The sequence below is a fragment of the Acinonyx jubatus genome, chromosome D3, assembly GCF_027475565.1.
Source record: "Acinonyx jubatus isolate Ajub_Pintada_27869175 chromosome D3, VMU_Ajub_asm_v1.0, whole genome shotgun sequence".
NCBI classification, from domain to species: domain Eukaryota; kingdom Metazoa; phylum Chordata; class Mammalia; order Carnivora; family Felidae; genus Acinonyx; species Acinonyx jubatus.
The window spans coordinates 45,185,120-45,211,293 of NC_069392.1; the positions used below are offsets into that span (position 1 = coordinate 45,185,120).

The following is a 26,174-nucleotide window of genomic DNA, read 5'->3' on the forward strand; positions in this document are numbered from 1 at the left end:
TTTCTGTTTCATTGGTTTGAAAGTATAATTGCCAGGGTTATAATAGAAAACACCTGAAGAGCTTAATTGATAAGCTTTAAATGCTTTAAATATTTAGGTGTACGCCACATTGGCCTCCATTCGTCCTCTTGCCCCATCTCGCAGATATTGGTGGCAGCCAGAGGAGGTGCGAACCGGGCTCCGGGATCCCTCTCGGCTCCCGCTCAGCGCTGGGCTCCCGGCTGAAGTCCGGCAGGTGCCCTGGGGCCCCGCCCCCGCCGCCCACCTCCTCGGGGATTGGCTACCTTGGGCTAGGGGGCGGGCCCAAGATCCGTTTAAAGTTGGGGGTCGTGGGCGCCCACAGCGCTGGGTTTCCTGCGCCGGGTGCGTCCAGGTAGTCTCCAGCCGCGCGCTCTCGCTGCGTCCAAGGCGGAGTTCCCAGTTCCCTTTGCAACCCGCCTGCTTCCGCGCGACCCCCGGCTCGGCTCTTTTGCAAGAAAGAGTCAAAGTCCGGGCCTCGGTGCCTCGCGAGTGTCCGAGCAGGCTGGGCGCGCTGGCCCAGGGCGGCTGGGCACGCGTGCGGGCGGGGTGGGGACCCGGGTCGAGAGGGACCCCGGCGGCGTGCGGGGGCTGCAGGAAGCAGGGGCGGCGGCCGCTCGGGCCCCGGCTCGGCGGGGTGAGAGACACCCGGAAACGGATTCCTCTTGGGTGCCCGCGCGAGGCGGGCGTCTCGCAGGGAGCGGGAGGAGCAGGCGGGCGGGCGGCTGCTGAGTAATCCCCGCGGCGGGCGGCGGCGGCGGCGGCGGCCTGGGCGCTCACGTCCCCCGCCGCGCTGCAGCCGGCCCGGCTCCTCCCCTCTCCCCCGGCCCGCCCCGCCCCACGCCGCCCCTCCCCCGCCCCGCTCGGCTGCGCGGCACTCCGGGCAGGTAGAGCCGGGCTCCGGGCGCGCGGGGGCCGCAGCAGCTGCCGCCCCACCTCTCCTCGGCCCTGCGCACAGCCTCGCGCGCCCATGGCCGGCTCGGAGCAGCAGCGGCCGCGGCGGCAGGACGACAGAGACTCGGCGGCGGCGGCGGCGCCCCTGCAGGACGCGGAGCTGGCCCTGGCCGGCATAAACATGCTGCTCAACAACGGCTTCAGGGAGTCGGACCAGCTTTTCAAACAATACAGGTGACCGACGCGCCCGCCTCCCCCGCCCCGGCCACGCGCCCCTCGGGGCCGGCTCGCGCGCTGCAATCCGCCGCGGGCCCGAGAAGCCTCCTCCCCCTCCCGTCGGTCACTAATCCTCCCCGGCCCCGGTGCCCGGGTCGCCTCCCTCGGCCTGCGCTGCAGCCGGCGCTTCTGCGCCTTTGTCACATCGCCCCTTTCCACCCCCGCCCCGTTGTCCTTTCCTTGCGCGGGACCCACTACCCGTCCCCCCTCGTTCCTGCGGTCTCCCCTCACTTTCTCGCTCCCCGCCCCCCCAGAGGGGCACCCAGTGCTTGTCCGCTTCTCTCTCGCGGGTCGCCTTCCCGCCGCCGGGTCCGGAGCCCGTTGGCTTGGGACCTGGGACCGGATGCGATTGGAGGCAGCTGGGAGCCTCAAACTCGCAGTGTTGTGCCCGAGCAGCCTTTGTGACACGGAGCACACCAGCTGCCTCGTGCCGGGTTCTGGTGCCTCGCGTTACTTTGCATCATCGTGCATCTTAGATGCTTCTCTTGTTTGAAAACAGATACGCGTAACTGCCTGGCAGTGCAGGAATTAAAAAGAAAACTCGGCCGAACTCGGCTTGCGCCCCTCTCTCTGCCTGTCTTCTAGAACTCATTCCTCAAAATGAGTTGCTAATGCCTTTCAAGCGAGTGTGTTTATGATGGACTTGTCTAACTTGAAAAATGGAGGGATTGCAAATATACGTAAGCGTGGAAGGAAGAACACGTGTGCTCAGTTAATTGCTTTCTTAAAATCCGCCTTCTAAAAAATGAAAGAACTGAAACCTGGTTGTCTCCTGCGAGTGGGAGGAGCCTTCAGTTTCATTGGGGACCCAAAGCATCTGCTTTCTGGTTCAGGAAACAAGTTTGTGATTTGCCCAGTCTCAAGGATGTTGATTAGCAGCTTCCCTGTAGGTGTTTAGGAGCCATATGCTTCACACTTCTTAAGACCTGAGTGGCTTGGTAGGAATAAGGGACCGATGTGTGTCCGTGGTTAAGAGGCACAGTCTGTGAGAGGAAGGATACAGTCAGGTATCTGACGTCAGGCACCTGATGTTTTCACACTTCACGGACTGGTGGTTCTATGGTTGGGCTTTCACTTCTTAATGGCAAAGCAGATATCTCACAACAATAAACTTTATCCTAAAGATAGTTTACCGTTAGATCACTTTTTTAATAAAAAAATCTGACAGTGGAAACATCTTCTTGGCTTTACTCAGGACCCTTTGTTTTTAAAAAGTACCAGTCTGATTTCAGTCTGAGAATGTACATTTTTTTAAAAAATGTATGATTGACATAGTGCTCTGATTTTTTTTTTTTTTTTTTTTTTTAAAGACTACCAGTTTGTGGTGTAGGAGAGGGCTGGGGAAAGCCTGAGTCAAGTTTACTCCTTAGCTGCTGCTGATCAAGATACAGTGCTTGCATATTTCAATACTTACTGCTTTGAAATGTTCTGTTACTGGTTTTAGTCATCTTTTTCCCCCCAAACTTCTTTAGTGTACTTAAATAGTACTTGTAGGTTCTGGTATATTGAAAGCATTAAATAAGGCAAAAATACTGTTACCCAGACAATTTTATGTGCTCCTAGCAGAGGGCGGATTCTGAGTGATAGGAAATTCATTTTTTCACAGAAACAGATATGCACCTAGAAAACAGTTCCTCTGTGGGTGAGTGTGTTGGGGGTGGAGGAGGGGGAAGGTGTCCAGGGAAGATTTACAGTATATAGACAGGAGCTGTCTACTCGGGTTTTGAAATAGGAATTGAAAATGAAAACAGAAACTATTGTAGTCTCTTTTTCTTGCCAGGCATGGTGCTGGGCTCATTCCTTTATATTCTTACATTCTAGGGACAACAAAAAGGTGAGCTGTATTTTTATCATGTTAATTTTATTACGAGGGGCTTGAGTCTCTGTGTTTAGCAAGGACCAGGACACAAGCACAGTGGTTCTAAATCAGGGCTCTTTTCCTTATCTCATTCGGCCTGTCTCACTAAAATTATTATACAGTTGACTGTTGAGTAACAGGGGTTTGAACTGCATGGGTCTACTTCTATGTGGATTTTTTTTAATACTGTAAGTATATTTTTACTTCTTGTGATCTTTCTTAACGTTTTTCCCCCTCTAGCTTACTTTGCTACAAGAATACAGTACGTAACACATAGAATATGCAAAATATTGGCTATCGGTAAGGCTTCTGGTCAGTGGTTTTGCTGCTAGCAGTTAAGCTTTCGGGGAGTCAGAAGTTACATATGGATTTTTGACTGCACAGGAGTTTGATGCCCCTGACCCCAACATTGTTCAAGGGTCAACTGTATTTTGATTTGCCCTCTGACCTTATTTTCCAGAAATTTAAGCTTTTGAAGGGCTGGACAGTAGTAGCATTCTCCCATCAGCTTTCCCTTGAATCATCCATTTTGTGATGTGGGAAAGCCTTGCACTCTTGCCACTTCCCACATGTGCTGCTGATCCAGATTTTAGAGAACACAATTGTGTACAGGTGTGGTTGTGGACCAGCGTCCTGCAACCAAGGTTGTAACTGTAGTTTTGCCACTTTTCTAGATGCTGACTCAAAATCTGCTCCCTATAAAATGGGAGTAGCGCACATCATAATGTGGTCGTTAGGATTAAAAATAATCCATGGTAGCTGGCATGGTGTAAGCTCTCAGTAAACACGAGCTAGCTTTATACTTGATGCCTTCTCCACAACTGTGCCTTCTTTTCTTTTTTTATGCTTTTTTATTTTTGAGAGAGAGAAAGAGAGTGTGAGCGGGAGAGGGGCAGAGACAGAGGGAGACACAGAATCTGAAGCAGGCTCCAGGCTCTGAGCTGTCAGCACAGAGCCTGGTGCGGGGCTCGAACCCATAAACCTTGAGATCGTGACCTGAACCAAAGTATGACGCTTAACCGACCAAGCCACCCAGCCACCCTGCCACCCTGTGCTTCCTTCTTGATGACATAGTTTGAGTAGAGGGAAAAATGTCCTGTATGCAGGTAACTTTTATATTTAAGGTTAGCCTCACATAGTGCATATGAGAGATTTAGATCCTACTATGTTAGTGGAAAACTGCTGTTCCAAAGTTGAATGGCCTGCTGGAAAACTCAGCAGTGACTTTATTGTAAGTATTCCAGGAGCACCTCCACCTGCTCTTTCCAGAGCAATTTGGTTTTCTCCTTTGTTAGGATTATGTTGTCACAGAAGACCATCCTTTCCCTACAAGTAAACCTTCCAAAATCCTACTACAGTTTAACAATAAGACTATTTTGTATCTGGTGTAACAATGTTCTTAAGGTCATTTTCTCATGCTACATTACTGGGATGATAAAAGTTTCAGCAACAGCTATGGAATGAGAAATGGTTACTTCATAGAAACCGATTATCATGAAGGCCATTCTGAATTAGTCGAAAGTCTGGATTGTGTCATTTAGATATCGCAGATCCAGGAATTAGAAATAAATGCACAGTAGAGCCTTTCTGTTGAGCTGTAAGAAGCTCCTAGTTGGTTTTCAAAGTGTAACTGTTACTTCCATTGTAATGCTAGTAATAATGTAACAAGGTGCCCTGTTGTTGGTGCTGAGACCCCATCTGGGCACGTGGGAGATGTGTTCCCAGAGGTGGGGGCCCTTTCTGCTTTGAGCCTAAAGACATAACTTTGTACCTTCGTGATTTGTACCTTCGTGATACTGACCATCTGAAATCAAATTCCTGTTGTTCCTCTTTGGGCTTGGTGATCTCGGGCAGCAGTGCTCACTAGCCACCCTCCCCACACACCACTCTTAACTGATGTTCACATGTGTGACACACACTGAGACCTGTAGGTATTGAGACACACGATAGGTTAGGTGATCCTTACATGAACAAGAACAGGCACTAGATATCAGGTGTTGCGGGTAGGTACAATGGTGTGGAGGCTAGGGGGCGTAGCCATGGCCTGCTTCTCTGACCTGTAGGTGTGAAGGACAGCAACTTGTAACCCAGCTGGAAGGACACTTTTGTAGGGGAACTGCTGTCTGAGCATGATGATGGGGGAGGAGGAGTTCAGGGGGGAGGGAAATGTGACAGGAGGTGGGGTGGAAAGGGAAGCCTAGGAAATAATGAAAAGCCCACATGGGAATGTGAAATGGGTGAGCCCTGTGAGCTAGCTGATCAATATTATTAGGTTATCCTGTTTGATGGCTTATTCTGTATTTATTTTTTCAGATCACTGGTTAGTCCGTGTTTCCTGTGAGTCAGCGCTGCTTTTCAGGGTTACTTTGCTGCTAGTGGTCGGGGCAACTCCCATTTTATAATGACCGTGTTCCTCATTGCGGCCCTCACGTCCATGATAAACTCTTGACATCCTTTTCTGCTTTTGGCTTGCAGTGTTACTTTTTTACTGTCAGGAGAGGTGAAGCATATTGAGATAGGAGGAAGACAGGAGACATCTGGGGCTCCTGGCCAAAATGAAATTTGTAGCTTTCATTTCACAGGTGGGACATTTTCCCCCCTCCTCCCCTCGATACTATCCTCTCCTCCTGCTTTAACTTCTGGTGTTATTTCTGACTTTAAAACACCTGTGTTCTTAGCCTGCCAACACTACCACTAATTCCTGGCTGTAGGTGTTATTAGAAAGTATTATTAAAAAATCATTGTCCATTAAAACAAGCATATAGTGTTTATAAGGAATGTTCATTGAGCATAAATATGCATACATTTGGATTTGTTATAGAATTTGTAAGTGGTTGTATTATGGAGTACATTTTTGTTTTTTAAATTATAAAAATGGCAAAGATTTACTAAACAAAAGGCAAGAAAAATTCGTGGTAAGGTAATATGTTTACGTTTAAAATGAAAGTATGGATCCTAAATTGTCTAACATCTTTTACGGCACCCATGACAAAGCCATATGACCTGTGTCTTATTTGTGAGCATGTTGATTAAAGTCGGTCTTGCTATAGAGATGTATCCATATAATACAGGGGTTGCCAAGTATGGCCCGTGGGCCAGATCTGGCCAGCTGTTTTTGTAAATAAAGTTTGATTGGGACACAACCAAACTTGATTATGTATTTTCTGTGGCTGCTTGTGCAGTACAGCAGTAATGAATAGCTGTGACCATATGGCCTAGAAAGCCTAAAATATTTATGGTCTGGTCCTTTATAGAAAAAACAAAAACAAAACCATGACTGACCCCTGGTACAAACCAGAGTTCTGTCTGGAAAAACTCAAAAGCCTCTGTAAGAAACCTGGGCCGGCAGGCACCTGAGCCTGAGCCCAAAACTGGGGTAGGTACATTAGAGGACAGGAAGAGCTTGTAGGCCACCTGTGTTTTCTGCATGATCTGGCTGTTCCCAGACAACAGCATGTTCGTACCTTGCTGCTAGAGTTTATGGAGAATCCATAGTTGCAGAAATTAAGAAAAGGAGAAGCAATGAAAAGCAGAAATGGTGTAAGGGAACTGGCAGGAAAGACAGGAAACTCCTCTGTTGCGTTTTTTCCATCCTCAACTTAGGGCTGTGTTTTGTTTTTTAAACACTCATTCACCCCCGCCCCCCCCCCCCCCCAATTATTGTACTTTCTAGAAAGGTTCCAATTAAATATTCATTTTAATTGGGATTCTTTTAAAAATGTAACTGTAGACTAATGGGAGAACCTATATGTAGGAAATCACCAGAAAAAGTGAATGTTCTGTGAGTATAGTATAGGTATATATATGTGTATACACACACACACACACACACATTTATATCCACAAAGTTAAAGATATAAACCTTAAAAGAATCTGTGTGTTCGGAGTCCTGCATACTGCATTAATAAGTAGTTTGGGGAGATGGCCTGCTCCTAGTTGGGGGACTTACACTCACTGAAATGAACTTTTGTGTTTTTCTTTATTTGAGAGAGAAAGCGAGGAGGAGAGGGAGAGAGAGAATACCAAGTAGGCTCCACATTGTCAACGCAGAGCCTGATGCAGGGCTTGAACCCAAGAACTGTGAGCTTGTGGCTTGAGCCCAAATCAAGAGTTGGACATTGAACCAACTGAGCCACCCAGGTCCTCTGAGAGAGAAAGAATATTGAAGCATAGAACACTTTCTGTTCTAGTTATATGAAACCACTTGTAGATCCCCAAGCATACCATATTTAAGAGGTCCAGATCTTTTTGCTCAGGTTGTTGTAGCTCCATTTTTCACACCCTAGTCTCCTTTGCCAGGATCCCTCTCCTTACCCAGCAACAGCAGTGGAACTTTGAAGAGGCTAATACTGAGAAGAGCTTTAGAGGAGAATATAAAGGATATACGGAAAGTAGATGGCTGGGCAGCAGAGAATTCCCCTCTTATGTTAAAACTTTGCCTAGTGCCAGATCTACCCTGGGAGAGGGGCTCGGGTTGGGTGGGGGGCTCTGCCCTTGGTCTCATACCTTTTCCACCACTTACTCTGTTCCCTGAATTCTTAGTATACTGTTCATCCAGGACATAGGTCCAATTTGGGATTGAATTGCCTTTGTGGGCAAACATGGGAATACAGTCACCACTTGAAGCCTTTTTATGTTGGGAGGGGGGATGCATTCCAGTTTTTGAATAAGGGACTTTGTTGCATTTTTTAAAATTGAGGTATAATTGACATGTTAATTTCAGGTATACAACATAAATGACATTTGTACCTATTATGAAATGATCACTACAATAAGTATGCTTGACATGCCTCACCATACATAATTACAAAAAATACCTTTGTGTAGAACTAGCCATAAATTTGGTGTGTCAGAGGAGAAAGTCAAAACTGCCCGGCAGCTGATTTGGAGATTGAAATAGGGGCTTTTCTTTGTGTGTAAAGGTGGTTGATGGTTTGCCATTTCAGTGCTTTTCCCTAGCTAAGATTGCGTTCTCCATCTCTTCCTCCTTGCTCAAGAATTTCAGAACACAAGAAATACACATATACAACAGGTAGTTACTCCTGTCTTACAGGAAGATGATCCGTTATTACAGAGTAAACCCCTACTCTGTCTACTGTTTGTGGGACAGCGAAGGTGAGAAGCTGGTCCTTTGAGGAGGTATTGCTTTACTTAATATCTTTCAGTCTGCCTCAGAAATGGTCCCTTTAATACTTTGTCTTGTCCACAGCTGTGATGTCTGTGAAATCACTGGTTTAGGTGGCTTACTTTCACCTAGTGGTTAATAGTAGATGGTGCGGACTGTATGCCAGGCCACACATCAGTCCTGGAATGTTCTTCTTTATTTGATCCTCCTGCAGTGCTGTGAGGTGTGCTCTTGTTATCTCCTTCTCACAGGGGCTGCGGGGGGGGGGAGCACAGTTACTCTGGATGACCTGCCCAAGCTTCCACAGTTGAGTGGGACAGCTGGGTGCAAACCTAGGCCAGCAGGTGCCAGAGTCTGTGTATTTGACTGCTACGCTATACTACCGCTCTTCTTAACCTTTACAGTATGAAATGCTCACCTGTGTGCTCTAAGGTCATTTTGGGGCGACATCCCAGCAATATGCAAACCACCCTAACATGACAGGCTGCCAGGGGGCAAGGAGTCTCCCGAAGCTATCAACACTTTGTGGCTCCCAGTCTTCTATAGGATAAAGGTCCCAGCTGGGCATAGATGTCCTCTCATCTGGCCTGTCCGCTTCACTGACTCTTCCCTCATTCCCCTCCCCACTTGTGCTGGGGTATTTTGTATCCTCTAACTTGTTCTGACTTCTCCAAGATGCAGCTCGGATGTCTGTGAAGAGATGGTATGAGGCCTCAGTGCCCCCACAGGCTCCTTCCATCCCTTTCTTCACTAGTGATGGCTGGACACTGTTTGCACAGCTACCTCTCTGGTATGAGCGAACTAAGACAGTAGAGAGAGGTGGACTCCCTGGTCAGGGATTCCTGGCCTTGCTAAAGTTGCTGGAGTAACGTGAGGTCCAAGAGGTCTTCTGGGCATATCCGCATCCCTTTATTTGCCAGTCAGCAAGTGTAGCCCAGGGGTCATGCTCTTTAGGAGCTCTGGAAGCTCGATTACTCAGCCCCCTCCCCATGCTGATGTATGCCGGGCACGTCTCCTGACTCAGTGCAGGTGCTCTAGAGCAATACCGGTGCCCCCGGAATTGACACACTGCTTCTCAGAACCAGAGAACAGAACTCCTGTCTGGCTTGTCAGCCTCTTTCCTTTGGTGCATTCAGGCTGCCCGGTGCTTCGTGTAGGGCAATAGGGAGCAAAGCTGCCACTGAGCACACGCTGGCCTTGACAGGTGCAGTCAGAAGGAAGGAGGAGTGCTCTGATGAAGTGGCCCTGGGGGGCGGGGGGCGTGGCAGCTCTGGGGATTGCCGTCCTCTGACTGAGCTGTCCTCTGCTCAGTGTTGTGTGTGGCTAAGAGGCAGCCTATGCTAAGCGGCCAGTCCTTTGTTGTCTTTTATCAGTCACCTCCAAGGCTCTGGGATACCCTTGGTGGGGGAGAGGGGTGGCATGACATGTTCCAGTGATACTTGCCTCTTAGGCAGGAGAAGGCAGGAATCTAGCTTCCCTGGTCCCAAATCCCTGTCCTGAATTTCAGGAAGAACTGGTCTTGGGAAGAACTTGGTGGCTGGGAGCAGGGGCTCTCAACTGTATCAGATCTGATGCCCTCTTTTTATAATATATTGTAATTCCCCTCCTGTGATCCTAAAATAAAATTGGCAGATGACATGACCTGTTCAGTGTCTAAAGGTCCATCGAATGCCCAAATGCTATTCTAAAGGAGAAAAAAAAATTCGTAATATAAAAATTGCATGTATTTTAAAATATAAATGGTCACTACTCTTTCATCAGATGATGAAGTTAGGTGCTCGCGCCTGTGTGTAAGGACTACCTTTGGATTTAAGAAAAGATCAGAAGCCATTCCATAGAAAAATGAGAGAGAGCTGGTGCACTTTGAAATAAAAGAGGTGGGGAAATACCTTCACTGAAGTAGGGATAATATGTCAACTCCAAAAACACTGTTGAAGTTGAGCAAGCAAGGAAGTGCGACATTTTCGCAATGAGCTAGGCTGCCTGTGTCAGGATAGCATCAAAATCATTGGTTTCCTGCGCTGGGACATGGGATGTGTGCTGACAGCGTGTCTCAGAAAATAGGTCTCCCGTCTTTAAATCCGTCGCCAAGCCAAGTGCTTTGGAAACCAAACCTGTAACAGCGGTCTAGGATGAGAGGATGAATTAAAAAGGCTTATAGGGAAGTTGAGGCAAGGATAAGGGGGTGAGGAGAGTATGAGAGAATAAAACCCCAAATAATTTCTCTATTCACTTTTTGTGATGAAACTCAATATGGTACAAATTTCGAATATAGGATGGCAAAAATGAAATCTATTAGTGAAAATAATTGGTATCCAGTATTTCGTGGCTCTTTAAAAATTTGTTTGGCTTTAAACGTATTTAAAGTTGCTTTCAAAATCCCTGCTCCATTTGGCATGAGGTGGCCACACATGCTGGCTGGTGTCGCTGCTGTGTCCTGTGCCACAAGCCGTGTTGCTGTTGGTGACATACTTCTCTAAAATTGTGAGTAAATCTTGATAAACCGTATATTTAAACAGTGCCAGCATGACCTTGTACTTCATTGCCAATGGAAGTAGGGTTCAAAAGTTGTTGAGAAGTTGTGCAGGACATGGGACAAGGTCCAGGACTCTCCCATGTTGCAGGGTGTCTTACATCCATGGCCCATTCCACTGTTGTCACTGTGTTGCCCCCAAATGTCCCCATGGATTTCTGAAACCCCTCTATTGAGAGGCACTGAGCTTGGGAGCATGAGGCTCAAGACAAGGTTTGGTCTCTGCAGCTGGAATCTTGAGGCTGCAGGGAGCAGCACAAGGGTGAGGTCTTTCTGGTGACAGGAGGAGAAGGGCTGCCCAGGCTGCTGTTGCTGCTGCTGAAGGAGTGTGGTGAATAAGGCGGGTCCTCCATTGCATCTGTGACAGAGCCCCGGGTGGGGTGCGTCCAGTGCTGGGCCCCATGCATTGCTACTCCTATACACCGGCTTTTCCAGATCTCTGTCTCCCTCTCCCTCCTGCCCCATGCCTGCTTCTAGGGCCCAGAGAGCTCCAGGAAGGGCTCTTAGAACTGGGTCTTCTGTCTCCCGCCATGTGGGTGGAGAACCCCTTCTCTTCTTGTCACTGTGGGGCTAGCTTGCAGGACCCGTGTCTTTGCATCCTTAGGTGACTTTTTTCAGAGCCCTAGTCGGTCTTCCCTGTCCCCACTCAAGTCTTCTTAATTTTTAATCTCCGGGTATAAACTGGCGCATGGGTCCACATCCTTCTCATGCAGTGAGCAAGCTTTTTGCTAAGTAGGTTACACACACACACACAGGCCAAATCCCCAGGAATCAGGACACAGTTACCCCAAAGTTACACAGCCAAGGAGATGACAAAGTGATTCTTCTCAATTGGGAGGAAATAGGGCAGAATGCTTCATGATGATTTTCTGTTCCATTGTGCTTAGAAGCAGCAAGCAGGAAACACCCACATATAGCATTTCATCTCTGATAGGGTGCCTCCATACACAGATGTAGAACTTCTCCCGTCCCACCCTCAACTGTGATGTCAGCTGCATCCCGTAATACATGTTTACATGTCAGTTCAACCTGTTCTTCAGTTCTTGATGGCACCATCCTGTTCCTTGCTGGGTGGGGCTCCAGGAAACTTGAGTCTGGGCATGATGTGTCTGTCTCTGAGTTCCTACAGTTCACGACCATGATTTGCTCTCTTTCCCACGTCAGCCTTCTTGCCATCTAGATGCCTTTTGCTTTGTAATTGTGCTTTCTTGCCTCTTGTAGCAGCCCTCCAAGTTTTACTTCAAGTAGATCACTCCTCCAAAAGTAACCATCACCATATAAACAGATTTTTAAATGTTTGTATCATTTTATCTTTATCACAAGTAAAAGTTTTGGTGCTATTCTAACAGGGCAGAGAATGAGGGGAAATGATGTTTTGTATCTGAATCCAAGTTGAATTTGCTAAATGACAGAGATTCAGGTTTTGAGAAACAGTTGGATTAAACTAAAATCTCTGCTTGACCTCTTTAGGATTGCTCCTGGTATAATGAGTCACTGTCAAGGCTTCAAGTGTTTCTTCCCCCTCCCCATTCTGAACAGTGAATTGCAGAACCTCAGGTTATGTATTGTCAGCTGATCTCTGGAGCAAGAAAGGACTTTATCTTTGCTTCTTGTAAATCATGCTCACCTTCTTTATTTATGTCTCAAAGAAGCAGGTTGAATTCAGCTGCATGCTTGTGTCTCTGGAACTATCCAAGGTGAGGATGAGGCTGCTTTTTTTGTAGGCCTGCAGTTGTTGGAGTAATTGGGTTTCTCCCTTTCCTTTGCGTTATAGCAAAGTGTGCACCAGTTTTATTGCCCAGGAAAGAGTTTTGTTGATATCTAGAATGTCATTTGCTTCAGCTGTTGACCACAAAGATCCAAATGTTTTTTGGTTATTTATTGACTGATGATTGATGAGACACTCATTACTCTGAATTATCAAAATCACACATTGAGCAAGAAATGATTTCTTTTCACGTAGTGCAGAAAAAGGGAGAAGGGCCATGAGAGAGGGGCCATGGCTGTCTAAAGTCTTAGCCAAGGGACCTGTCATGTTGGAATTCTTAAGAAGTTCTTGTTCTGGTGAAATTGCTAATGTAAAAATGGCAAGAAATGAAAGAATGGTTTGGGTGTTTTTCTGTAGCCCCTGTGTGGCATCTCAGATCTGGGCTTAAGCTGATAAGAGAGTTGTCTCTAACTTGAAATTGTGAGTTTTTTCTCTCGATAGAAGAATGTTGGATTTTATTTTAGAGTGAAATAAAACCAGACCTCATCAGAGCTTTCTGTGTAAGCCTACATTTATAGTTAAGGAAGCTTATGAATAATGAAGGAAACACAAATGAAATTTTCTTGGCCTGTGTTCTTCTAAAAACTAAAGGAAAAATATAGGTTCCCTGGCGAGAGACCCACAATTCCATATGAAGTTCAGTGTTGTTTACTAAGACCTATTTTACTAAAAGTTTATTATGAAGAATATGCCTCTAGTTTCACTTTGAAGTCTTTGAGTAATAGAGAAATCTGAAATTTTGAATTGATTATATAAAATAGTATTTGAATTGCTTGTATAAACAGCTGTGTTTAATCTTCAATTAAAGTATTCATGCAGTGTGTGGATTATTGACACACATAATACAGGGACCCTATTATAATTCAAAGATGAGAAAATAAAACATGTTGAGCAATTTTGTTATTTTAAAGATAACCCCTGTTGGAGGATTGGTTGGAAAGGCTTCTTAGGTAATCGATAAAATGTTTTTGGGTGATCTCTTTGGAAGTTGCTAATGATGCTGGTCAGCCTGATATTGGTATAGAATGGAGATGATTGAGTTATCTATTTGTGTGATTTATGATGGAGAAGGAGCTAATGCTAATGAGTTAGGAAGATATTTGATATACATTAATGACAAAATTAGGAAAACTAAAAAAAGTTGACTTTATTTAGCCCGAAGAGTTATTTTCAGAATAGATCAGTAACTCTAAATGAGCATCAGGCCTTAGCAATAAATGAATACGAATTAGCAAAGCTAGAGAGGAATCGGAATAAAGTTAAAAGTATTACAGTCTTGTAATCATACAACAGTCTTGGTTTTTGCTTGCGTTACTGTGCAGGCAAATGGTAATCAAGTGGTAATCAAGTGGGTAATCAATGCTTACTGTTAATGCGCACTGTGTCACGTGCATTTCACCCTTAATCCCAATTCTCTGCACAGCCTTGAGGATAAATAGTAGCGTTATCACTTTGCATGCGACAACGGGAAGGCTAACAGAACACAAGTTAAAAAGATGGTGAGTGGAAGATGTGAGCCCATCCCCAGAGTGTATGCTATTCCCCTGCTTTCTCCGAAAGAGTCCTCTTGTTATTGTTTAGCATTACCCAGCAGTATAGCAGTCCCCTTGTTTAGCTTGGTGGTCTCCTGCACGTTTGGTCTTCTCGTGCTCCACTTGAAACAAGGTTATACATACCAGAAGTCTAGAAGGCTCTCTTGGCACCTCCTCTGTCTTACTCATCCTCTGTGTTTCTCTTGCCATTCACTTCTCTTCTTTTCCACCACCAGCACCTAGTTAGTGCAAGCCTCCTCTGACTTAGATCATTGCAGTAGCCCAGCTTGTCTTCCTCATAAACCCCTGTTCCTTCTGCACCTCTCACCATAGTGATCTTTTCAGTGTGTGAGTCTAATTATGTTGCCTCTGTGCTAGGCTGAAAAATGGTTCTCCAAAACAGTATCTGTGTCTTAATCCCTGGAATCTCAGAGTATTACCTTATATAGCACCCCCCCCTCGCCCCCCAAGGAAAAGTCTTTGAAAAGATATGTAAGTTAAAGATTTAAGATGGCAGGATCACCCAGCTGTATCTCTAATCCACCCAGATTAGATCGATGCACTCATATCCTTATAAGAGAGCAGCAGGGGGAGATTTTACACACAGGAGAAGCTGATAGGAAAACAGAGCGGAGAGAAAATTTGAAGATGCTTATGGCTACCATAAGCCCAGGAATGCAGTGGTCACCAGGACCACACCACACTACTGCTGCAGTAGCTGGGGAATGAATTCTCCCCTAACGCTTCCAGAGGGAGTGCAGACCTGCCACCAGCTTACCTCAGCCCGAGGAAACTGATTTCAGGCTTCTGGCCTCCAGAATTGGGAGAGAGAAATTTCTGTTGTTGTAAGCCACCAGGTTGGTGGTAAGTTGTTACAGCAGCCCCAGGAAACAAATACAGCCTACCACAGGAACTCTGTGGCGTGGCTTGGCCCTGCTCGGTTGGTCCCTTGACCATCTACTGCCTAATCTTTTTTTTTTTCTTCTATTTTCAATATTGTCCTTGTATTCCTTGTAGGTTGTAGCTGTACAAAGCCCAGTGAGCTCATCCTGTGAAATAGACTCATAGCTCTGTTTTTCGTCTGACGCTTTATCTAAAAATGAAAAGTAAAATTGCTTTAAATTGACAGTGATTTCGGTCTTAACAAGCTGTAGAATCTATATTAACCTTTATTTAAAATATCAATACTTTGCCAAGTTTTATCCTTCTATAGCCTCTTCTTGCATTGCTGTGCTGTTGCTCTACTCTTTGACCTCTAACCACCATGGTCTTCAGATTCGTGAAGGTTCTCTACAAATCCTGTTCCTTTCCTCTGGTCGTCTTATCTCAGTTTGTAATTATACAGAGATAGCACTCGCTTTGCTTGGTTCTGAGCTGTATGGGTTTCAGTTACCAGAGTTTAGTTAAGTAAGACCAGATAACAGGGCTCAGATTTCAGTTACCCCATGTTTGAACTGTGAGTAACGGTATACACAAGCTGCTGGCTCTTCAGCCTGCAAGTCCTCGCATGTATAACAGATACACGTCATGGTCAGTGACCATGTCACTTCTGTCAGAGTCTGCCTGTGTTGGTCACTGTGCATCTACCTGTTCATTTCCCACACAGACTGCAAAGTATGTCCTTGTGTGCCTCCTTGCCTCGTAGGGATAAACCCATATGACATTTCACAAAAATGTATAACTGAAAGAGGGAATTGGCCAACAAAAATGAAAGTTCAGCAAGAAGTGATAATATTGGAGTTGAGATATGAATCAAACATAAATGGAGTTATGGAAGGAAAAGCTAACGTGAGAATGTCCCTGCCACCTTTTGAGAGATGACACATGTGGCCATGGGTGCCTGGTGAAGGCATTCTTATTGACACAGAGGGGGAAAGCGATGTAAGGAAAAAGTTGTAGATGTCCCAGAGTTGGTGATGCAGGCAAAAAATTTCATGTTATAGACTCTGGATGGGGCACCTGGGTGGCTCAGTTGGTTGAGCTTCTGACTTTGACTCAGGTCATGATCTCACAGTTTGTGAGTTCAAGCCCCACATGGGGCTCTCCACTGTCAGTGCAGAACCCACTTCAGATCCTCTGTCCCCCTCTCTCTGCCCATCCCTTGCTTGCTCTCTCTCAAAAATAAACATTTAGAAAAAAAAAAAGTCTCCGGTATTTCACAACAAAGACTAAAATTCATACTTAGTAAGAAGTACAACAATTCACGCAGCCTTAGCAAAAATGCTCACTGTGCATCGTTAAATTACGTGACAAGAAGGCAAGTGGGCTGTTCAGATATTCTTAATAGGTTTCTACAAAGAAGCAAAGTACGTTAATGCCAATGCCTAAAAAATTATAGCCCACTAAATTTTCCTGTATATTTTTCATGTCCCTGTATATTTATAAGTTTTTAATGTTTTAAAATTCTTTAATTATAAAACATTCATAGGAAAAAGTTTACCATTTTAGCCATCTCAGTGTGCAGCTCAGTGGTATGAAGTACAGTTGTACAACTGCATTACCGTCCGTCTCCAGAACTTTTCTCATCTTCAAATGGAAACTCTATCCGTGAAATACTAAATTCCTATTCCTTTCTTCCCTCATCCCTGGCAACCACCATTCTACTTCTCTCCCTGAATTTGACTGCTCTAGGTACCTCGTGCAAGTGGAATTATACAGTATTAGTCCTTTTGAGACTGGTTTATTTCATTTAGCATAATGTCCTCAAGGGTCATCCATGTTGTAGTGTGCATCAAAATTTCCTTTTTAAGGCTGAATGATATTCCATTGTATGTATATACTACATTCTGTATATATGTATGTTGTACGTATACACCACATTTGATCTGTTCATCCATTGATGGACACTTGGGTTGCTTCTACCTTTTGATTATTGTGAGTGATGCTGCTAAAATATGGACATTCAAACATCTGTTTGAAGTCCTGATTTGTTCGTTTGGATATATACCCAGAAATAGAATTTCTGGGTCATGTGATAATTCTGTTTCTAGGAACTGCCATGGTGTTTTTCATAGTGGCTGCACCATTTTACATCCCCGCCAACGGTGCACGAGGATTCTAATTCCTCTTCATCTTTTCTAAAACTTGTTCTTTGTTTTTTTGATAGTAGTCATGTTCATGGGTATAAGGTGATATCTCACTGTAGCTTTGATTTGCATTTCCCTAATGATTACTGGTGTTGAGTTGTATTTTGTGTGCTTGTTGGTCACTTGTATATCTTTTTTTGGAGAAATACCTATTCAAGTGCTTTGCCCATTTTTTAATCAAGCTGTTTTTTGTTTGTTTTGTTGAGTTGTAGGATTTCTTTATATATTCTGGATATTAACCCTTATCAGATATGATATGCAAATATTTTCTATTTAGGGATTGCAGTTGCCTTTTCACTCTGTTGATAGTGGCCTTTGAGGGATGGTTTTAATTTTGACATAGTCCAATTTATTTTTTCTTTAGTCACCTGTGATTTTGCTGTCACACCCAAGAAATGCTTGCCAAACCTAATGGCATGAAGCTTTCCCCCAATGTTTTCTTCTAAGAGTTTTTTAGTTTTAGCTCTTAAGCTTATGTCCATTTTGAGTTAATTTTTGTATATGGTATAAGGTAAGCATTCGACGTGCTTTTTTTTCTTTTTTTCACATATGGGTATCCAGTTTTTCCCAGTACTGATTTTTGAAAACACTCTTCTGATTGAATGGTCTTGTCTCCTGTGTTAAATCATTTGACCATATACAGGAGGATTTATTTCTTGGCTGTTTTATTCTATTGGTCTATATGTGTGTCATTGTGCCAGTAGCACACTGTTTTGATTACTGTAGTTTTGTAGTACAGAGTCAGTATGAGACCTCCAACTTTGTTCTTTTTCAAGATCATTTTAGCTATTCAGGATCCACTGATTTTCCTTATGAGTTTTGGGATGAATTTTTCTATTTCTTCAAAAAACATCATTGGCATTTTAATAGAGATTGCATTGAGTCCGTAGATAGCTTTGGGTAGTATTGACATTTTAGCAATATAATCCATGACACAGGATGCCTTTCCATTAATTAGTGTCTTTGATTTCTTTCAGAAATGTTTTGTAGGTTTTAGTATGCAAGTATTTATCTCCTTGGTTAAGTTTATTCCTAAATATTTTATCTTTTTTGATGCCATTAAAAGTGGAATTATTTTTTTAATTTCCTTTTCAGATTGTTCATTACTAGTGTATAGAAATGCAACTGACTTTTGGGTGTTGATTTGATATCCTGATATTTTGCAGAATTTATTTTAACATTTTTGTGGTATTTTTTAGGATTTTCTACATAAATGATCATGTCACGTGCAAATAGAGATAATTTTACATACTCCTTTCTATTTTTGGATGCCTTCTGGTACTACATTGAATGGATTGTTCAGTCTTTAACCATTAAGTATAATATTTATGGTGGGTTTAATGTTTTGATAAAAAAAATTTTTAAAGGTCACACACAGCACGATTGTAGTTTTTCCCCTTTATTATTAAGATAATTTTGCATGGTTTCAGTTTGCATGGTCCTTTTTGGGATCCTGCATGACTCTGTAAAGCAAGCATTTGGAATGCCTGCATTTCCTAGCCTAATACTCCCCTCCATTAGACTGTGTTCCTTGAGATGAAACACTCTGTGATTTCCTCACTATTTTATCCCCAGCGCATAGCCTAATGTCTGGCAAGTAGTACGTGCTTAGTCCCTAAATGATGTGTGAGTGGTCCTTGTTTTCAAACATGGGTTTTACTGGGGTCCCACTATATGTGCCATGCATCCCCCACCCTTCAAATGTGTGGCTTCTTTGTGGTAGGGGATTGGTCTGGGGGATTAGAAGGTAGCATTGCAGGGTCTCAAATGAACTCTCTCAGTAGGAGAATTAGATAACACTCTGAATGGATTTCTCTCACTTTTTGTAAGGCTTGCCTACATCAGACATTCTGTGTAGGGTTCACTTGGTATTCTGCATTTAGCGCTCTGACACTGTATATGATCCTTTTTGAAATACAAAATTTGGTACAAATTTATGATGGTAGTAAAGTGTGGATGGTGGCAAGATTGCTTTGTGTACTCCTAGTGGTCATAAAGGGATAACAGCATTTTGTGCTGCTGTGCAGCTGTGGAAGGCAGGTACCATGGGTCAGGTTAAGAGAGAGACCTTCAACTTCTTTCATTCTTCAGGCTACATACAGAGACTTCCCTGCAGGTGGGGCCTCACTTGGGGTCAGTAAAATACAACAAAGTGACATTTGCCATACAGCACATCCACATACTCTGAATAGTCCAAAGCAGGTCTAGTGAGGACATTTAGCTCTTGTAATTCAACATCAGGTTCTGTATAAAGGTAATGTTTGCATAAAACCAAATCCTCATTATGTTCATTAATTATACATTTTTGGGGGCATCTGGGTGACTCAGTTAAGCGTCCGACTTTGGCTCAGGTCATGATCTCACAGCCTGTGAGTTCGAGCCCCACATCAGGCTCTGTGCTGACAGCCTGCTTCAGATTCTGTCTCTGTCTCTCTCTCTCTGACCCTCCCCCACTCGTGCTCTGTGTCTCTGTCTCTCAAAAATAAGCATTAAAAGAAAATTTTTAAAAATTTATACATTTATTGAACATCTACTGTTTTCAAATCACCACGGCAGCTGCTAGGAGAAGACAGGTGTATAATATCCATTCTCTGTCCTGAAAGAGGTACCAGTGTGGTGAAGAAACTCCTTACAGCAGCTCATTTAAATGAAATCCCATCATGACACTAGAAACCAGAAGCAGCGTATTAGTTTGCGCGGGCTGCCGTACCATGGAGTGGTGGCATTAATAACAGAAATGTAATTTCTGACTGTTGTGGAGGCTGGATGTCCAGGATCAGGGTGCGTGGTCAGGTAGTGGCTAGAATTCTTTTGTTGGCCTGCAGACGGACCACCTTCTCACTCTGTCCTGGCCTGGTCTGTTCTCAGAGTACGTGTGGAGAGCGAGAGGTCTCATTTTCTCTAATAAAGTCACCAGTTTTACAAGATTAGGGCCCTACCCTCATGACCTCATTTAGCCTTAATTACCTCCTAAAAGCCCTGTCTCTGAATACAGTCACATTTGGGTTAGGTCTTTAACAAACAGATTTGGGGGGTGGGTGCAGGTATGTAATGGAGTCCATAGTAACAGGGATGCCAGACCTTATTGAGGACTTAGAGTGAGCCAGGCACTATGCTGTGTGTCCTTATTCAGTCATCCCTGTAGCCCTGTAAGATCGACATTGCCATTTCCCCCTATTTTACAAATAAGGAAATGGAGGCTCAGAAGATTGTTTTTTCAGGCCTGCTCAGCAGAGTCAGAATTTGAACCCAGGACCCTGGAATTAGAGGAGTGTCAGAGGTGGTGGCCTGAGGATAAGTAGGGAAGTAGCCTGGGGGTCTCCGGTGAGGAGCGGCCTCTGACTCTGCACACTTTGCATTAGGGGCATGCTGCTCCCTAGCTGCACGTAGAGAAGTGTATTAAAAGCAGTGATGGCGGTCCATGCCAGTAAAGTAGGTCTTGGGGGTGGGGGTCCATGTTGTGTACAGAACCACGGAATTTTAGCCTTGTCTCTTGGGCAGTAGGGAGTCATTGATGGCATTTGAGCAAAAGAGTGATGGGATTTTGTTTTAGAAAGTTAATTCTGGGGGTAGCATACACAGTAAATCTGGAGCTCAGAAAACACGGTAGCAGTTGTTTTAGACCATGTGGGCCCTGCTAGGATAGGGAACAATATACGTGAAAGCTTTTAGGAAGTATAATCAATGGGACTGTCTGGCTTTGGTTTAACTTTTGTTTGTTGGAGGAGGAGTGGAGAATGTTGGGAGTCATTAGCTAGATTGTGCTGCTACTGAGAGAAGGAATACAGAACGAGGAACACATTGGAAGGATTAAGTAATATAACAGTTTCTTTACCAATTTGGCATAAATTGAGAAATGTTGCACCAAGTGTTTTAACTCTCTTGGGAAAGAAACATGTATTGAATATTGAAAAAGGACTTAAAGTAGCTAGTTGAGTATATTGGAGGCCTCTTATCCACTGTGATTGGACCACTATTGATTATTTAATTTGAGATTGTAAAAATGGAAGAACATTGAGTAAACATTTGTTCTGACTTGCGCTGTATGACCAGGACCATTCCTTTGGGAATTTGCTGTGGCTTTTCAAGTTGGCTTTCTTGCCTAAACCACACCTCTGATGCATTCCTGTGATTTTCAAGATCCTGGGCTTTATTTATTTTTAATTTTTATTTTAGTGAAAGAACGTGCGAGTAGGGGAGAGGAGCAGAGGGGGGTGGAGAGAGAGAATCCCAAGCAGGCTCCACACTCGGTGTAGAGCCCGATGCAGGGTTCAATCCCACGACCCTGGGATCATGACCTGAGCTGAAACCAAGTTTCAGCTCAGTTCAACCTACCGAGCCACCCAGGCATCCCTCAATATCGGGGGCTGTAAAGTGGAGCCAGATGTTGAAGCCAAAGCAACCGGGTGGAAGCTCCTTGGTTTTACAAGTATGTTGTCTCCTCACCCTCACTAATGCAAGAGAGACTTTTAAAGTCCTGTGCCTTCATCAGATTTTTCAAAGTATTTAATTATTTTTCACCTATGTAGTACTTTTTTCATACCCTAATTTCATCTATCTACATAATAAAAAATGAATTATATCATTTCAGTCATAAAATCAGTAGGCACAAACACATTTGGGAATAATCACCAGTGAGTCTCCGTTGGCACAGGAGCAGAGCCCACTGGCTTGAGTGTTCAGTAGGTGAAGGGCATCTATTTTTCTCCCTCTAATGTTGGTTCATCTGGAGATTTAGGTGAGCGAAAATTGGTTGAGTTTCTACTATGGTGTGTATTTTGTGTGCGTGTATGCATATAAAATAAGGACAATTGTAGACCTCCATTTGAAATGGTAGTACCATATTTTTCTGAGCTACATTCTAAATTTCTGATTATGTTTAGAGCAGTTACCAACAGGAAATGTAGGTTGTAGGAAGCATTATGTGATGCTAGTTTAAAATGAAACTGGTGTTCAAGGAGTTCTCATGAGATACAGTAGTGAAATGAAATGAATCGAGTTCGAGAAAAAATGTGCGGGAAATGAGGGACTGTTGAGTTTACCAGAGAGAGGCGCAGAAGTAGTTGTTTTAGAAAAGGAGATTTTGATTTATATGTCATTTCATAATTTATGACTTCTTAGATTCCTAATGCCATCAGTTAAAATGATCACTGCTGCAAAATCAGCCCACCTACTTTCTAGCAAGGGTAAAAGCACAGCTAATTGTAGCTTCTAAAACAGCCTGCACATGTGGTCCATTATAGCAGAAACTCGGTTATTTCCCTTGATGACAGGATTAGCATTGATTAGCTAGCACAGGAAGAGAACCACTGTTGGCTTTTGAGAACACTAGTCTACTTTGCAGAGAGCCCGTGTTTGATGGGGCTCTGGTAAATGGCTGGGCAGTGCAGAAAGCACCCAGCCAGGGCCTCAGCAGTGTGGTAACGGTGCAGGAGAGGGCGCAGGAATGCTTCTGCCCCCTCAGAGGAGGTAGGTGCGACACGTTCTGACTCCGGTCCAGCAGGAGGATTGGCCTTTGTAACTAGGTTAGGAATCGCTAGTTAATTGTGAACTTTCTTAGTGACCTCTTCCCTCTCCTATTTCCCTGGTTTGCTTGCCTGCTTGCTTTGTTTGTTGGTTTGTTTGTTTATTTATGAGAAATAGGGCACATAGGGAGAGGGGCAGAGAGGGTGAGAGAATCTCACCTACATGCTCAGTGCAGAGCCTGATGCAGGGCTAGATGTCACAACCTAGGGTTCACGACCTGAGCCAAAATTAAGAGTAGGCGGCTCAACCAACTGAGCCACCCAGGTGCCCCTGTTTTAGTTATTTTAACAAGGAGAGAAATTGAAGCTTTTAATAATTTTTAAATTTCTTAATGTTTATTTTTGAGAGATAGAAAGAGAGTGTGGTGGGGGATAGGCAGAGAGGGAGACACAGAATTCAAAGCAGGTTCCAGGCTCCAAACTGACAGCACAGAGCCCGACTTGGGGCTCGAACCATGAATTGTGAGATCATGACCTGAGCCAAAGTTGGGTGCTTAACCAACTGAGCCAACCAGGTGCCCTGAAGCTTCTAATAATTAAAAAAAAATTTTTTTTAACATTTATTCAGTTTTGAGAGAGAGTGTGAACAGGGGGAAGGGCAGAGAGAGAGGGAGACACAGAATCCGAAGCAGAATCCAGGCTCTGGGCTGTCAGCACAGAACCCAACGCGGGGCTTGAACTCACAAACCGTGAGATCATGACCTGAGCAGAAGCTGGACCCTTAACCAACTGAGCCACCCAGGCACCCCAGCTTTTAGTAATTTTAAATAGTAGTGTGATACTGCTTTTTCTCTTTAAATCACTCCGGGTTTTAAACATACTTAAAAAAGTGTAGCATATTATAAAAATATGGATGCCCTTCATAGAGGTAACACATACTAATATTTGCCCATATTTAGTTTTTTTTAGAGAAATACATTGCAGATATAGTTAGGATCTGCTCTGTGTTCCAGCACAATTGCAGTTTCCTTCTCTTCCTCCCCAGAGGCAGCCCTGCTATCCTCGTGTTGGTGTGGGTCTTTGCTGTCCACATTTATACCTTTATTGCAGGTCTCGCTCCATAAACAATATATAGGTTTGTGTTTTTAAGTGTCCATAATGAGTATCTTTTGCACTTTGCATTTTTCACCCATTTAAAAATTTTTTGAAGTCTCCCTGGGTTTGTTTATGTGTGTGTGTGTATACACGTATATATACACATGCATACATATACTCATGTGTATATATCTGTATACATATGTGTGTATGTATCTATGTATATCTATGTATATATGAGTATATGTATATATATAAATAAAGTATATAAATTAAGTATAATCATTTTAACTGTTCAACGTAGCATTTTGGTGTATATACAGATGATGTAGTTGTAACTATTTGGGTGAGTTCCATTTCTAGGGTCCCTAACAGTGTTTTAGCGAACATCTTGGTACATGTCTTATACATGCAAAACATGTATCTGGATATATATCTAGATGTGGAATTGTTTGGTAGAAGGATCAGTGTTGTATATTGCCAGATCTCTCCTGGGAGCTTTACAGGGACTTATAGATTTGTCTTTAACTGTCTCTCCTTTCTTAAATAGAATATAATTTTGATTTTAAGACCTAAAAAGACTTTAAAAAAGAGCAAAAATACCTTGTTTGTACTGATGCAGCGTAAATGAGTAGTGTGCCTAATGCTATTTAGGGTCTCAGGGATTTTTCATTTAGCCAGTCAGGTATTGAAAATCCCCTGTGCGCTGAAGCATGGTGGGAGCCTCGATGAGTAATCTGTGAGCAGGTACCTTGCCTCTCAAAGATTCCTGTGTGTGGAGCCTGCAGTGATAAACTAGTCTCTGGCCTCAAGAAACTTAGTCTAGCTGGGGTTATACAACATACACATGTGAAAGATACACATTTATGAAACAAACTAAGAGTAGCAGGAAATACAACTTACAGAGCTAGCTGGAAAATTGAAGCAGTGTGTGTTGAAAAAGTGAAATAAAAAACTACTGGGTGACGTCATTCCTTACTTCGTACCCACTCCTCCCTACCTTAGACCTGAATACTTAGAGAAACAAGTTATTATTAGAGCACTTAGCACACTGAAAAATAAGAGGATGGAGAAACATCAGAGCGTCTGAGCACGTACTGAGCCTGCGATACTGGGACCAAGTGCCGGGTGGGAGGCCAGGGACTCTGGAGGCTTCCCGGACAGCTGCCAGTCCGCCGCTTGGGACTGTGGCTGCTCAACCATCTCATAGTCCGAGCTTATGGAGCTGCGGTCCAGTGCTGTCACTCACTCTCAGACCCATAGAAGTCCCTGAGTGGGGGTGCACGGAGAGATGCGGGGGGGGGAGGGGGGGAGGCCCCGGGGCGGCTCTCAGATTGGGAGAGACATTGGAAATGTTGAGCTTTAATGTGAGCACAGCAGGCTCAGCGTCAGAGGGACAGTTTTGCATCTGCACGGCGTTTGCTGGAATTCCTGCCAGGCGTGTTACCGCAGCCTCTACCGTTAGCGCATCTTAGGTCAGGACAGCATGCATTCTTGCCAAAAGTCTTTTACCGCCAGCTGGTGGCTTTTTTTTTTTTTTTAACCTATGGGAATGAAACTTCTGTAACGGAGGTTGACAGGATAGTTTAGTGTGTGTGGGAGTCTAATAACCCATCTCGCCAGTTGCATGGTATGAACCCAAGAATTTGGTTTCCGTCTTGGGCACAGCATGGGTACACCTCACAGAGAGGCTTCCTGGAAAAAGTTGGATTTTTTTCAGGATTTGAATGGGGTGTGAAGAGGAGTGGGGAGAACGTGCAGAGTCTCGAGAGGGTATCAGCAGTGTCGGGTGGTTAAGGGCTTGAAGATTTGCAGAGCTGGAGCAGAGCCCTCCTGGAAGAAGAAATGAGAAGTAAAGCCAGGGAGGGTCAGATTGGCGGGGCTTGGGGGGCGGGGGATGTGAACGTCCAGCAGTGGTGGTAGTTTGTTCTCCTGTGCGGTGGAAAGAGGCAGGCACTGGTCAAGGGCAGATGGCATGTGGAGAAGTATCCACAGGGAACACTGCTTTTCTGGCGGTTTGGTGTGGACTGGAGTCTGGGGGAGTTCAGTCATGAGAGGTGAGGCCCGAGGTGGAGACTGGTGTGAGGGAAATACGGAAGAAAAGGAAAAGATGGGACCCTCTGCTCCCAAAAGCCTCTGAGAGGACACGGAGGTAGTGATCGTAACAGGAAGACTGAGAGATACTTTGGGGAATGGGATCTTAAATTGGTGCAACAAAGCAGACCTTAATCAATAGAAGAATTTTTTATTTCAGGTAGAGAAGTATTAGCAATGCCTTCAAATTTTCTTTTCCAAAAGGTTTACATGAGAATATAGGGTACATCAGTTAGCAAAACTGTCTGCCAGCATTCTCAACTTAGCGCTTTTTAGAAACAAAAATCCTAACCATGCCTCTAAAACTTTGTTCCTCTAAGTGTGGTTATGGGCCCAGCAGCATCGGTATCATTCAGGGGGTCTGTTACCAGTAGAAAGCAGCTCAGGCCTCACCCCAGACCACCCGAATGAGATTCTGCATTTTAACAAG

At 44.3% G+C, this 26,174-nt stretch overlaps 1 protein-coding gene across 1 annotated transcript in view; it reads left to right on the forward strand.

The window, feature by feature from the left end:
- Window positions 1–590: 590 nt before the first annotated feature.
- TTC39C (tetratricopeptide repeat domain 39C) overlaps window positions 591–26,174 on the forward strand; it is a 106,888-nt gene continuing 81,304 nt past the window's right edge. The window contains exon 1 of the mRNA XM_027068659.2: window positions 591–1,146. Coding sequence (XP_026924460.1) covers window positions 989–1,146 — 158 coding nt within the window. The 5' untranslated portion in view covers window positions 591–988. The remainder of the gene's footprint in view (window positions 1,147–26,174) is intronic.